Below are 13,416 nucleotides of genomic sequence, written 5' to 3'. Positions count from 1 at the left end.
AGACTCTCTTTGTATACTTATTTCCATCTGATACTCTGTTCTGAGTCCATACACATCAGAGCTGAGGCCTTTGTAGTCCTGATCCCAGGACCTGTTCACTTTCTGTTGACATTTTGTGTACTAGCAAGAACTTCTCAGGAGATAGGGGGAAAAATGCCCCCCCCCCAAAAAAAAAATTTATCTGGGGTTCCCTGAAATTTCATGGGCTGTGTCAAGCCCTCTCTACTTGTTCAGGCCCCTTGGCCATCTCTGCAGTTCTGCTTTGACACATGTGTAAAGGGGAACTGGGCTGGTCTCTTGAGATTGTTACTCAGCAGTAATACAAAGACTTGACAGACAAAATAAAGAAAAAAAAAAGATTTGACAGAGAGTTCCTCTCTTTGATTCCCATTCCAAAATAGTAATATATCTCAGTCTTTTAGACTCTTACCCTGCAACCTGTGGGCGGAGCACACTGCTTCTTCTTAAGAACGCCACAAAATCTGACCTTCTTATTTCACTCCCATATCTTGTACTTTTCTCCCTCTTCCAGCTTTCTGCCCTTTCTAGGAACATAGAAAGACCTTGGTCTCCCTGATTTCATATTGTCCTAAGATATTGCCTCTGAAACTTGCTTTTGAAATACGCATTCCTAGGGTCTGAAATTTTATTCTCTTTCTGCTGTGATAACCCACCTTCACGTGATGGACAACTTCTGGTACACTTTCCCATGGGGGAGGTTTACTTTGTAACAAAATTCTGGAAAGAGAACACTGATTAATCTGTTACATTATCATCCTGTTACATATAGAAGTGCCTCTTCAAGCCCTGAGTAGAATGGTCAGCATGTCCCAGAATACTGAGAAAGTATCAGGAGAATCTGAGTGATAGGTGCTTTCAGTTGTCCTTCTGGTTTTTGTAGAGCTTGCAGTGTCTCCCAAGGGTAATGTGACAATGTTGATTAGATATATAATGATTATCCGCTTGGAGCTGGCAATAAAAGGTGTAAGAATTTATCATAGGGAGAACATTGTCCATGTGCACAACCTCATATCTGCTAGAATGTTGAATAAACTGTTGTTCATGCCGTATTGTTCATCCTGTGTGTATGCTTCACACATTCTGCTTCAACAAATAGAATTTTGATGTTCTTATTGAGCGAGCTTATAAAGTTGAATGATGCCTACATTTAAAAAATCTGTAATTTGTTTTAAGCCACGAATACTTTCATTTGCAAATGTCATTTTTAGAAATGAACTTGTTATTTATTTATTTAATCATCAGGGGTTTTTTTAATGATACTTTTTTTTTTTTTAACTTTGAGACCTTTATTTACTTTCCCACATAACCAATCTTGAATTATTATGTCATTATTATGAGTGGCTAAGTCTTATATCACGAAACACAGCACGATTGAGTGACTATGGCATCCCTATAGAGATCTTCAGTCTTTGGTCATGTGATACTCTTAGTGTTCTTTGTTTTATATCTGCAATGTGTGGGGCTATAAGATGAAAGAATAAATATTGTTTTATGTATTTTAATGTATTTAACTTCCAGAATTTTGTTAAAATATAGTGTTACTTACTCCTTTTACTTCTGTTTTCTGTAACTTAATACCAACTATTAGCATACACTTTTTTTTAATAGACTTTTTCTAGCAGTTTTAGGTTTACAACAAAATTGAGTAGAAGGTACAGAGATTTCCCATCCTCTGCCTCCACACATGCATAGCCTCCCCCATTATCAACATTCCCCACCAGAGTGGTACATTTGTCACAGTTGGTAAGCCTACATTGATACATCATTATCACCACGGCTTACATTAGGGTTCAGTCTGTATATTCTATGAATTTAGACAAATGTATAATGGGCATATATCTACCACAATAGTATCATACAGAATAATTGCACTGCTCTAAAAATTTTCCATGCTCTGCCTAGTCATCTCTCCTTCCCCCCAACACCTGCAAAACACTGATCTCTTTACTGTCTCCATGGTTTTCCATTTTCCAGAATGTAATATACTTGGAATCATACCAACATTATCCTCTGTTCCATTCCATTGTTCATGGAATCATATCATGTATTAAATTGTATGAATGCACCACAGTTTGTATGGATGTAACAGCTTATTTATCCACAAAAATGAAGGATATTTTGGTTCCTTCCAAACTTTGGCAATTATGAATTGCCAAACCATCTTCCAAACTTGCTATATGATTTTGCATTTCCACTAGCAATGAAAGAGAGTTTCTGTTGCTCCACAGCCTAACCAGCATTTGACTTGGTGAATGTTTTCAGTTTGGCCTTCCTCGTAGATCTGTGGTATCTCATTGTTGTTTTAACATACACTTTTCTCAATTAAATTCTATAGCAATTTTTAAATTGAGAATTTTTTTTTTCCTTTTTGTCTTTTTTCGTGACCAGTAACGGGATCGCAACCCTCGGTGTCGCACCCGTACCGCGACCGGCAACAGGATCGCAACCCTCAGTGTCGCGCCCGCACCGTGCTCAACCAGTGAGCGGACCGGTCTCTATATGGGATCCGAAACCTCGGCGGGAGCGCCGCCGCGCTCCCAAGCGCCGCACTCTACCGAGTGCACCACCGGGCTGGCCCTAAATTGAGAATTTTTGATAACTTCAGAACATATTCTTTTGTTGAGTTACTGTTTTAATCACAAATGCCATCAGATTGATTTGCCATAATGTTTTATATAAGATACATTGCTTTTTCTATTAGTATATGTAGTTTTCTAAAAATAACTCAGGTTTTATTTGAATTTCACTGACTTTTCATTTTTTATGACAAATACTTTCTTCTAATAATTAAATTATTCTCCCTGCCTGTGTTCATCATGTACTTCTTGGTATACTAACCTAATATTTTAAAATCTCATTTAATAGGAATCTTAGGCAATTTCTTGGACTTCATAGTGTCCTCAACACTATTGCTTATAACACTGTTTTTTCCAGAAAATTTCTTAAATTCTTGGAATTGCATATTTCAATTCATCCACGAAGCCCGTTTTGTTCCCTGTCTTCCTTTTCAACTAAATTCCATAAAAATCTAACCTGGATCTTGTTGACCCACATCCTAGTGCTCTCCTGTTGTTCTGGCTGTTATTGGCTGTTTATGTTGCTGACCACTTCCCTGCAAATAGACCTCTTCTGTGGGTTTCTATGGCACTGCCAAAAATTATTTTTACACTTAAATGCTGCTACTAACACTATCCTCGATACAAGCCATTCTGTGCTCTGGGTCATTTAGTAATCATATCTGATGATTTTTTTTTTTTTTTCCTTTTTTCGTGTCTGGCAACGGATCGCAACCCTCAGTGTCGCGCCCGTACCGGACTGGCAACGGGATTGCAACCCTCGGTGTCGCTCCCGCACCCCACTCAGCCAGTGAGCGGGAACTGGTCTGTATGTGGGATCCGAACCCTCGGCGGGAGCGCCACCGTGCTCCCAAGCGGTGCACTGTAGCAGTGCGCCACTGGGCCGGCCCAATATCTGATGATTTTTGAGAAGTCAGAATTCATTACTTTTGGATAAGGGCACATTAATTTCCATTGATTCATAATAATATCTATTTATATACTAATACATATAAGAGCATTCCTCAATTCCTGTCTCTTGTCTGAGATTTTGATAGTAAAAGATCCAAAGATATGATTTTAAATAATTAAAGAAGGCCAGAAAAAGACAGTTATTTTAATATAATTAACAAGGACACTTGAAATAAAACAAAATTAACATGCCAAAATTGGTAAATTCCTATTTTGAAAATTTATGATTTAGTTTATAAGTTATTTTCGTACCAAATGTAATCACATCCCCAAAAAACTTAGACCTTGGCAATAGCCTCCTGCTAACTTGGTTTCTACCATACAGTCTGTTGATCCCCCAGCCAGGGGATCCTCATCCTGCACCCGTGGTCACCCTCTGTTGCTGGACCCTTGATAGTACTTCTTTGTATCCATATGTATTTATACAGAGTGAATTCATTCACTCTCCTCTTGATGGCCATATCTAAGTTTTTGCTTTTGAGTCCTGCTAACAACATTCTTGTACATGTCTTCTGGAACATATATACAAGAGCATTCAAAAAGTTCATGGAAAGATGTGTATTATCTTTCAGGTCTGTTTTTCCACAAACTTTTTGAAGTACCCTTATATGCTGAGTAATGGAATTTGTGAGATACTCAATTTGATAAATTTTATAGCAAATACTGGAATAGATGTAAACCTGCATTCTCTGATAACGTCAAACTCCCTCACTGTTTAATGTCTTCTACTTTTTCCTATGCCCATAGTATAGTTTCCACAGAATGGGTTGGTATTAAGCCACTTGCTAAATCAGTTCCTCTGTTTTTCCAAGGTCAGGATTTTAACTGTTTGGGCACAAGTATATTCTCATAGATTGGCAAGCACAACCTCTGTTCCCATATTGCCATTTACTCCTTGCCCTTCAGTCTTGCTCTTCTAAATCCCAGTCCTGGCCTTTCCTAAGATTTTTCATAGATCTAGATGGACTATCCTAGTATATTAATTTTGAGTACCTTGGCAACAAAGTTTCCACAAGACCTGCCCCTCCCTGCACTGCATGCACTGTGTAATGAAAGACCCCTACTCATACACAGGACAGCTTGCTCAGGACAGTGACATGATCTGGTCACTGTCTACATCAACATGTGCAGAACATGATGACTGAAAAGCTGTTATTTGGGAGCAGTGGCATTGTCACATTATAGGTGACAGAACTCAGATCCTGTATCTCCCCTGAAACATTCAAAGCTCATGGGATTTGCTGTGACCTGTGTGTACTGCCTAGATGGGAGTGTGTGTTTAATGCTTGTGAACATGGCATCTTAGCCTACAGACCCAGGTTCAGATCCTGCCTCTTGAATTTGCTTTCTTTGTGAAATAGGGATGGCTATATGAGGGGTCTTCAAAAAGTTCATGGAAAGATTTGTATTATCCTTTAATTCTGCTTTTCCACAAACTTTTGGAAGTACCCTCGTATAAACCCCTTGGGCTCTTTGTTTTTATATGAAAAATTGTGATAATTTACTTCAAGAACATTTAAATAAGTTAATGCTGTTAGAGGGCTTAGAAAATTGAATGGAATGTAGTATGGGCTGAATAGTTACCTATAATTAACAAAATATGTCAACTTTCTGTCATGTTTCTTATGGGATTGACCTTTGCCTGCATTATATCTTATATATTTTCTTTTTGTAATTTTTTCCATATTAATGTTTTTGCTGACCCTAGATAATAAATTTTCAAAGCACACAGTCTAAATTATACATATATTTTTGGCCCTAGAACTGGAGAATTAGAAGACTTCATAGTTACGGAGTTGCTATACATACTTGCTGCCGTATAACTGAAGGCATGAAATTGTGATTTCAGACTGGCTTTCCTAATTCTTAATCTTTATAATGAAGATTTACCTGAAGAACCTGAGATTTCAAAATTCAGTGATTCTCAACATATTTCTTACATTTTCTGTTGTGTGCTTCTGCAGTGTAAGTTCTTTTGTTCTTAAGCAAGAATTCTTTAGAATTTCACAGATGATAATTTTGTATATTATAGTTATGTATTAACTTGCCTTCTAGACTTTCTTGGGTCACTAAAGTTTTTTATTATGATTTACAGATGATGGTTTTTCAGTACATATTATGCAGAATAACTGTCATAAACAAATTGTTAATGTCAGAAAATGCAGACTCTACATGGGTATAGATAGTTTTATAACAAGTATTCAGATTTACAATGTTTTAAATACTTACAATGGTATTTTATTAAATATTTCCTGATGTTTCCCACACTGTATTTTTGCTATTGTGAATTTCTGTTTTTATATTTTCCATTAGGTAAATTTGGGCTGTGCTTTAGCTTTTATTTGTTGTATCATAATTGTTCACTAAGTAATACTTTATTACTTATTTCTCTTAATATGAGATAGCCATATAGCTATGCCAACTGGTGTGTTCTTTGGGGTGGAGATAGAAAAATATCCCTTCTTTCAGGGCTTGCATATGCTTACATAGTATGAGTGCTTAAAGGGTGTTTAAAACTGTGCTTCCGGGCCGGCCCGGTGGCGCACTGCTACAGTGCACCGCTTGGGAGTGCGGTGGCGCTCCCGCCGAGGGTTCGGATCCCACATACAGACCGGTTCCCGCTCACTGGCTGAGCGAGGTGCGGGCGCAGCACCGAGGGTTGCGATCCGTTGCCGGACACAAAAAAAGACAAAAAAGGAAAAAAAAAAACTGTGCTTCCCTTAAAATAGCTTGAATTACATCTTTCATTTCTATATTACTTTCTTTATTGAGAATTCTTATTCCTTTTGTGTTTCTAAACATTTAAAGACCATGGTTGAAAAGCTACATACCTCTGTTCATTGTAAATATTATTTTTTAAAATATTGTACATTTCAATATAAAATATTTATCTTCCAGCGCTATAATGGAAACCATATCGTTCTTTGTATCTTTCAGATATTTCTGCTGGACTTGCAAGCAAGGTATTATCACCAAAAGAAGACATTAATAAAGGGGAATCATACCATCTGGTGATATTGGAAAGAAATGAAAACCATGGTATGAAAGGTTTTGACCTCAAGGAAGTCTGGGAAAATATGCATAAGTTTGACAGCCAGTGGGGATATGATGCAAGAAATTACAAAGGAGTGCCTTTGACATATAACAAAAATATCACTTGTAGAAAAGATAAACATAATAAATCCTCAATTAATTTTTCTTTAAAGCAGAGTGTTTCTGTAAGAGAAAATACATACCAATATTTCATACATGACAAGCTATTTATAAGGAATTTGTTAAGACTGAATAATAATCTAAGCTATGCTGGAAACAAATATATGAAGTATTTTGAAAATACGATTGGACTAAGTTTACAGGCACATCTGGCTAAACTGCAGAGATTTCAAACTGAGGAGAAAACTTACGAATGTAATCAAGTTGAGAAATCTATCAACAATGGTCCCTCAGTTCCACCACTTCAAACAATTATTTCCAGTCCCAAAAGCAACATTTATAATAAATATAGGAAGACTTTAAAATGCCCTTTGTTACCAACACAATACAGGAGTACACACATTAGAGAAAAATCATACAAATGTGATGACTGCGGAAAGGCTTTTAGCAAAAATTCAAACCTCACTAATCACCAGAGAATCCATTCTGGACAAAAACCTTACAAGTGTAATGAGTGTGGCAAACCCTTTAACCAGTGTTCGAACCTCACTAGACATCAGAGAGTCCATACAGGAGAGAAACCATATAAATGTAACATATGTGGCAAGGTCTGTAGTCAAAATGCAAACCTTGCAAGTCATCAGAGAATGCATACTGGAGAGAAGCCTTATAAATGTAATGAATGTGGTAAAGCTTTTAGTCAACATTCACACCTTTGGGGTCATGAGAGAATTCATACTGGAGAGAAACCTTACAAATGTAATGAATGTAGCAAAGCCTTCGCTGAACGTTCAAGCCTTACTCAACATAAGAGAATCCATACTGGAGAGAAACCATACATATGTAATGAATGTGGCAAAGCCTTTAAGCAGTGCTCAAGCCTCACTAGACATCAAAATATACATCCTGGAGAGAAACCACACAAATGTAATGTGTGTGGCAAGGCTTTTATCCAAAGTTCAAGCCTTGTGGAACATCAGAGAATTCATACAGGAGAGAAACCTTACAAATGTAATGAGTGTGGCAAAGCCTTTACTAAGCATTCAAATCTTACTCAACATAAGAAAATCCATACTGGAGAAAAAGAAACCTTACAAATGTAGTCAGTGTGGCAAAGCTTTTGCCCAATTTGCAAACCTTACTAGACATCAGAAAATACATACTGAAAAGAAACATGTAAACATAATACATGTGGTAAAGCTTCTATCCAAAGTTCAAACCTTGGGAATCATCAGAAAATTCATCATAGAGAGAAAACAATGAATAAAATGATTGAGACGAAACCTAAACAAGTGTTCAAGCCTTACTCAACATCAGAAACTCCATTGTGAAGAGAAACCATATAGAACTAATGTATGTGGCAAAGCCTTTAACTTGGGTTCACATCTCACTTGATATCAGAATGTATATCTTTGAGAGAAAACACAAATATAATGTGTGTGACATGGCTTATCCAAAGTTCAAGCCTTGTGGAACATCACAAAATTCTTACAGTAGAGAAACCTTACAAATTTAATGAATGTGATCAGCTTTATAAAAAAAAAATGTACACCTTTGTGGTCATGAGAGAATTCATTTAAGATGGAAACCATACAAATGTGGCACAGCAGTGGCACATTAAACAGTGGTCTGACTTCAGGACACCAAGGAATTTATACTGGAGAGAACCATTACAAATGTAATGAAGACGGTAAATTGTTTAACCAATTCTCTCAATGGATTACACATAAAAAAAATTCATAGCAGGGGGAACTAAGTCTATTCCTGTTGAAGATTAACTGACCTGAGATATTAAATTCAACAGAGAGTTAAAAAGTTAAAATTATTTAAAACTGAGATGGTTTGTGTTACAGAAACAAGGACATCTGTGGAAGGGTCTAACTATCTTTATAAAATATTTTTATTCAATTACTTGAGGTTTCTTGAAAAGTCTTCATTATTATTAATAAATTTAACTTGAAGTTTGAAATCTGTCAATGTTATACCTTCATTACATGCTTTTTATATATGATCATGATTGTCTCAAAGAAGGGATTGGTAAGATGGAAGGGCCAACTTCCTTAGATGGAGTTTATTCATGTTACTGTAACCTGGAAAAAACAGGACACTAACTTTAAGATACAATGTGGAATAAATTTGAGAGCATGGAGGGGTGACTAGATAGAGGTAAAACTATTATCTAAATTATCATACTTTATGTAGTTGGGACCCCTTCCTAGATGTGTTGATATGACTGAGGACCTCTGTTGATTGTAGGGAAGGTAAGATTACAAGATAATCATGAAACAGAAAGAGTAGGCCATGACATTGAGAGAGTGAGATTTTCATGGGAATAAAATGATAGGCTACCAGGCACTGCATGTGTGGTACAAAAAAAATATATAGAATGAATGAGGGTCACCCTCTCCTTTGAAAGGTAATAGCTGTTGCATATCACAGGTTATTGAATATTGGTCTTACTTTTGGAAACTGAAGAGAGAACAGGTATTATCATAGAGGACTGTTTAATCAAAAGAACCAGAGTAGAGTGTGCTCGTAAAGGATTCACATTTGTCTACTGGAATTCCTTTTTGATACCATTTTATTTTGAATATATCATATTCTCATGTCCTAATTAGTAATCCTGAGTAAATAATATGCCTTCTATCAGTCCAAGTATGTCCCACTTCATTTGGGGCACTTTATAGTGAACATGAATAATCCATCATTAGGCTCACAAGGTTGAATATAATCTGTGAGGACTTCTTTCCATGTTAGACTTAACAGTATACAGTTTGGGGAATATATATTCATAATCTGCACTTGAGTCATTATTTCCTGCACTCTGCCTCCATTTCATGTGGCTATAATGAAAATACCATAGCATAGCAGTGCAATATCAGACCCTCTAAAACCTGCCTTTCCATTCATGAATATGCACATGATTATAAAAAGGTACTTCAAAAAGTTCATGGAAAGATTTGTATTATCTTTCATTTCTATTTTTCCTTGAACCTTTTGAAGTACCCTTGTATTTCTACATGACTATATTTCTACATGCCTTTTTTTTTTGCAAGAATGGATTACACATTCTTTTACATGAGGTGAAACATAAGCATATGAAAAATATTAGTAAATAAAAAAATTTTGAGAATAAGGATAAAAATAACGATCTCTTTCGTTCTTGATGCACTCAGTGAAATAATTTCAAAAGATCAATGTTCATGTGTTTCCTCTTCACAAGGAACATAATTGGGTTTGGGTAGTTTTGTGGGTTTTTTATGTTTGTTTTAAGAACTAGAAACTTCAGGGTCCGGCCCGGTGGCGCACTGCTATAGTGCGCCGCTTGGGAAGCGTGGTGGCGCTCCCGCCGAGGGTACGGATCCCACATACAGACCGGCCGCTCACTTGTGGGGAACTGTGTGTTCTCATGATGACCCCCTGAGTTGCAGAGCCAAAAGGACAGACTGCCAACTTCCTGATGAGGAAGTGGTGGCGGGCTGAGCATGGAAAAAGCTGAGGCTGTGGCCCAGCAAGTTGTGAAAACTGCATGCTCTCATTTATGACTGCTGATTAAAATCTAGTTGGCTGACCACAAGAACTAAGCTGCGCTCGGGTGTGATGATTCTGAGAAGACTTCTGAACAACTTCTGTTTTTTTATTTTTTCTCCCCCTACTTCCCCTTTTTTACACTTCTATATAAGAAGCTTGTGTGAGACAATAAAACGAGGCTTGATCAGATCCTTGTCTTGCCTCCCTCCTTTGCGTCTCTTGTCCCACCCACTCCCCCTTCCAGGTTCCACGGACCGACTCCCAATTCCCGAGGGAAGGGACACTCACTGGCTGAGCGAGGGGCGGGAGCAACACCGAGGGTTGCGATCCCGTGGCCGGTCACGAAAAAAGACAAAAAGGAAAAAAAAAAAAGAACTAGAAACTTCATATAATTTACCCCCATATTTTATTAATTTACATTTATGGCCACTCCACTGGAACAGGACAGAACCCCACACAAAGTATGGTTTTAATTTCAAGACTGATAATACCATACACTGAAGTGTTATGAGAATGTTTGTTACATGAGGCTTTCTGGGGAGAACAAGGTAGACATCCTAATTTGGTTCAAAAATGTCTAGAGAGCAGGGAAAGATGATTGGCTTGGGCTGCTGTATGAGTCCATTTCTGTTGCTTATAACAAAATACCTGGAAGTGGGGGATTTGTAAGAAAAAATTGATTGCTTACAGTTTTGGAAGCTGGGAAATCCCAAGTCCAGGGAACTCTGATGGTGAGGGACTTCTCTGGTGGTGGCTTTTCAGTAATGCAGAAATGTAACATGGCAGAAAATGGCCAAGCAGAGAGAGAGTGTTCCTCATTCTCCTTTTAAAGGCTTCAGAACCACACCCATTATTCCAAAAATGGATCAATCCATTCACGAATGTGCAGTCCTTACAATCCAGTCACCTCTCCAAGGCCCTGCCTTTCAATTACCTGTTGGCACTATCTCTATTGCAATCTAATGCTGGGAACATGTTTCATGTTTTGCAGAATACCCTTTCCTGTATGGTTGTAGCTAAATAATAAGATTTCCTACCCCAACAGTTAAAATGGAAATTGGGCTTCTAACAGATATGAACTTTTGGGGACACAATCAATTCACAGCCGGTGTTATGATGGTTACCTGGTAGGGTTGGAATGCGGGTACCCACATGTGGTTTGAATTTCTAGCTGGTGCCAAAAGAGCTATAATCAGCATGCAATAAAATTCACATCTTTTTAACTGTACAATACAGTGGGTATGTTGTAAAATTTATCAGTACCTAATAATTTTCATTGGTAATATCTCACAGTTTGTTTATCTATTATTTGATGAAGCTTTGGGTTCTTTCCACTTTTTGAAATTAGGCTATTATGAAAAAAATGTTTCTATGAACAGATTTTTACAAGACTTTTCAACATATGAGTGTTTTCACTTCTCTTGGGTATGTCTGTAAAAGTGGAAATGCTGCGTCATATGGTAAGTCTATGATTCTTTTTGTGGAACTGCCAACCTCTTTTCTGAAGCAGCTGCACCATTTTACATTCCTGTCAGCAATGTATGAGTGTTTTACTTTCTGAACTTCCTCATCAATTCTTGTTATTTGTTGTTGTTGTTGGATTGTTATTAGTATTAGTAGTACTATTATAGCCTTCTAGTCACTTAGAAGTAGTATTTGATTCTAACTAGATTTGCATGTCTTCATGACTAACGATGTTCAGCATCTGTTCATATGCTTATTGTCCATTTGTATCTTTGGAGAAATGTCTATTCAAATCCTTTGCCTATTTTTTAAAAATTGAGTTGTGTTTTCTTGTTGAGTTGTAAGTTTTCTTTAATATTCTGGTTACTAGACCCTTATGAGATATAATTTGCGAATATTTTCTCCACTTCTTTGTATTGTTTTTCCACTTTCTCTGTAAGTAGTGTTTTTGGTGTCATATCTAAGAAACCATTGCCTAGCCCAATGTTGTGAAAGTTTACATCTGTTTTCTTCTAAGATTTTTTTTTTATTGGTTATAAATATTCATGGGGTACAAAGCTGACTGACACCACTCGTGCCCAAGATGTGATGGCCAGATCCATACTGGCAGCATGCCCATTACCACAAATTACAATTATATCTCATGCCCCCCACCCAATTATCCCTGACCACCCTCCTCATTCCCCTTTCCCCCACTCTACTTTGTATCCCTAGGGTGCTTTCTCCCTCTACAAGTCCAACACACCACTGTGGTCTTTCTTCCCTTCCTTCTTTCTTTCTTAGCTCCCACTTGTGAGTGAGCACATGTGGTATTTTTCCCTCTGTGCTTTGTTTATTTCACTCAACATAAGTTTCTCCAAGCTCACAGAATTTCATTCTTTTTTATGGCAGAGTAGTATTCCATGGTGTATATATACCACATTTTCCATATCCAATCGTCCATCGATGGACATTTAGATTGTTTGCGTATCTTGGCTATTGTAAGCAGAGTAGCAATGAACATGGGAATGCATAACTTCGATATGATGATTTCCATTCCTTTGGGCATATACCCACAAGTGGGATTGAAGTTTTATCTCCAGTGGATTGAGAGAGAGCTTCACCTTATTTCTGTCTTTTAGACAGGCCCCCAGCGGATTGGATGGTTCCTGCCCACATTGAGGGTGGGTCTTTCCCAACCAGTCCACTCAGGCTCTCATACTAATCTCTGCTGGAAATACCCTCATGGCCACACCTAAAAAAATAGCTTTACCAGGTTTCTCAGCATTCCTTCATCTAATCAAGTTGACACCTAGAATTAACCTTCACACGGGGTAACTTACAAAGAAAAGAAATTTATTTCGTACAGTTCTAAAGGTTGAGAAATCCATGGTTGAAGGGCTGTATCTGGTGAGGGCTCTCTTGCTGCATCAGAAGATGGTGGAAGGCATCACATGGCAAAAGAAAGGAAGAGCGCAAGTTCAGGTCTCTTCCTCTTTTAAAAAGCCCCTTAAATTTCCATTATGATGGCCCCACCCTCATGATCTCATCTAAGCCTAATTACCTCTCAAAGGTTCCACCTCCAAATATCACCAACATATGAATTCGGGGATAAAGTTTCCAACATATGAACTTTTGGAGGACACATTCAAACCATAGCACACTCGCCATTTTCTTAAACGGTAATATTTACTGCAGCTATCTGATAGCATTGAACAAATACAGTAGGCACCCAACTGAA

The 13,416-nt window shown here is 37.6% G+C and overlaps 2 protein-coding genes across 2 annotated transcripts in view; both read left to right on the top strand.

Annotated features, from left to right (window-relative positions):
- LOC103593075 (zinc finger protein 677-like) overlaps window positions 1-8,302 on the top strand; it is a 28,640-nt gene extending 20,338 nt beyond the window's left edge. Inside the window, 4 exon segments of the mRNA XM_008576000.1 lie at window positions 6,486-7,786; window positions 7,788-7,848; window positions 8,014-8,092; window positions 8,173-8,302. Of these exon segments, the coding sequence (XP_008574222.1) occupies window positions 6,486-7,786; window positions 7,788-7,848; window positions 8,014-8,092; window positions 8,173-8,281 (1,550 nt within the window). The 3' untranslated portion in view covers window positions 8,282-8,302.
- LOC103593076 (zinc finger protein 680-like) lies at window positions 8,283-8,655 on the top strand. Its single transcript, XM_008576001.1, has one exon. It carries the CDS (start codon window positions 8,283-8,285, stop codon window positions 8,442-8,444), a length of 162 nt encoding a protein of 53 aa, XP_008574223.1. The 3' UTR covers window positions 8,445-8,655.
- The last annotated feature ends 4,761 nt before the right edge of the window (window positions 8,656-13,416 follow it).

The sequence above is a fragment of the Galeopterus variegatus genome, unplaced genomic scaffold (assembly GCF_000696425.1).
Source record: "Galeopterus variegatus unplaced genomic scaffold, G_variegatus-3.0.2 Scaffold1272, whole genome shotgun sequence".
NCBI classification, from domain to species: Eukaryota; Metazoa; Chordata; class Mammalia; order Dermoptera; family Cynocephalidae; genus Galeopterus; species Galeopterus variegatus.
The sequence above is the reverse complement of the archived record's forward strand: the minus strand, read 5'-3'. Positions and strand labels throughout refer to the sequence as shown.

Bases quoted from the DNA above. Each gene is read 5' to 3' on its own strand.
- LOC103593076 (XM_008576001.1), top strand. From the start codon at position 8,283: ATGGAAACCATACAAATGTGGCACAGCAGTGGCACATTAAACAGTGGT.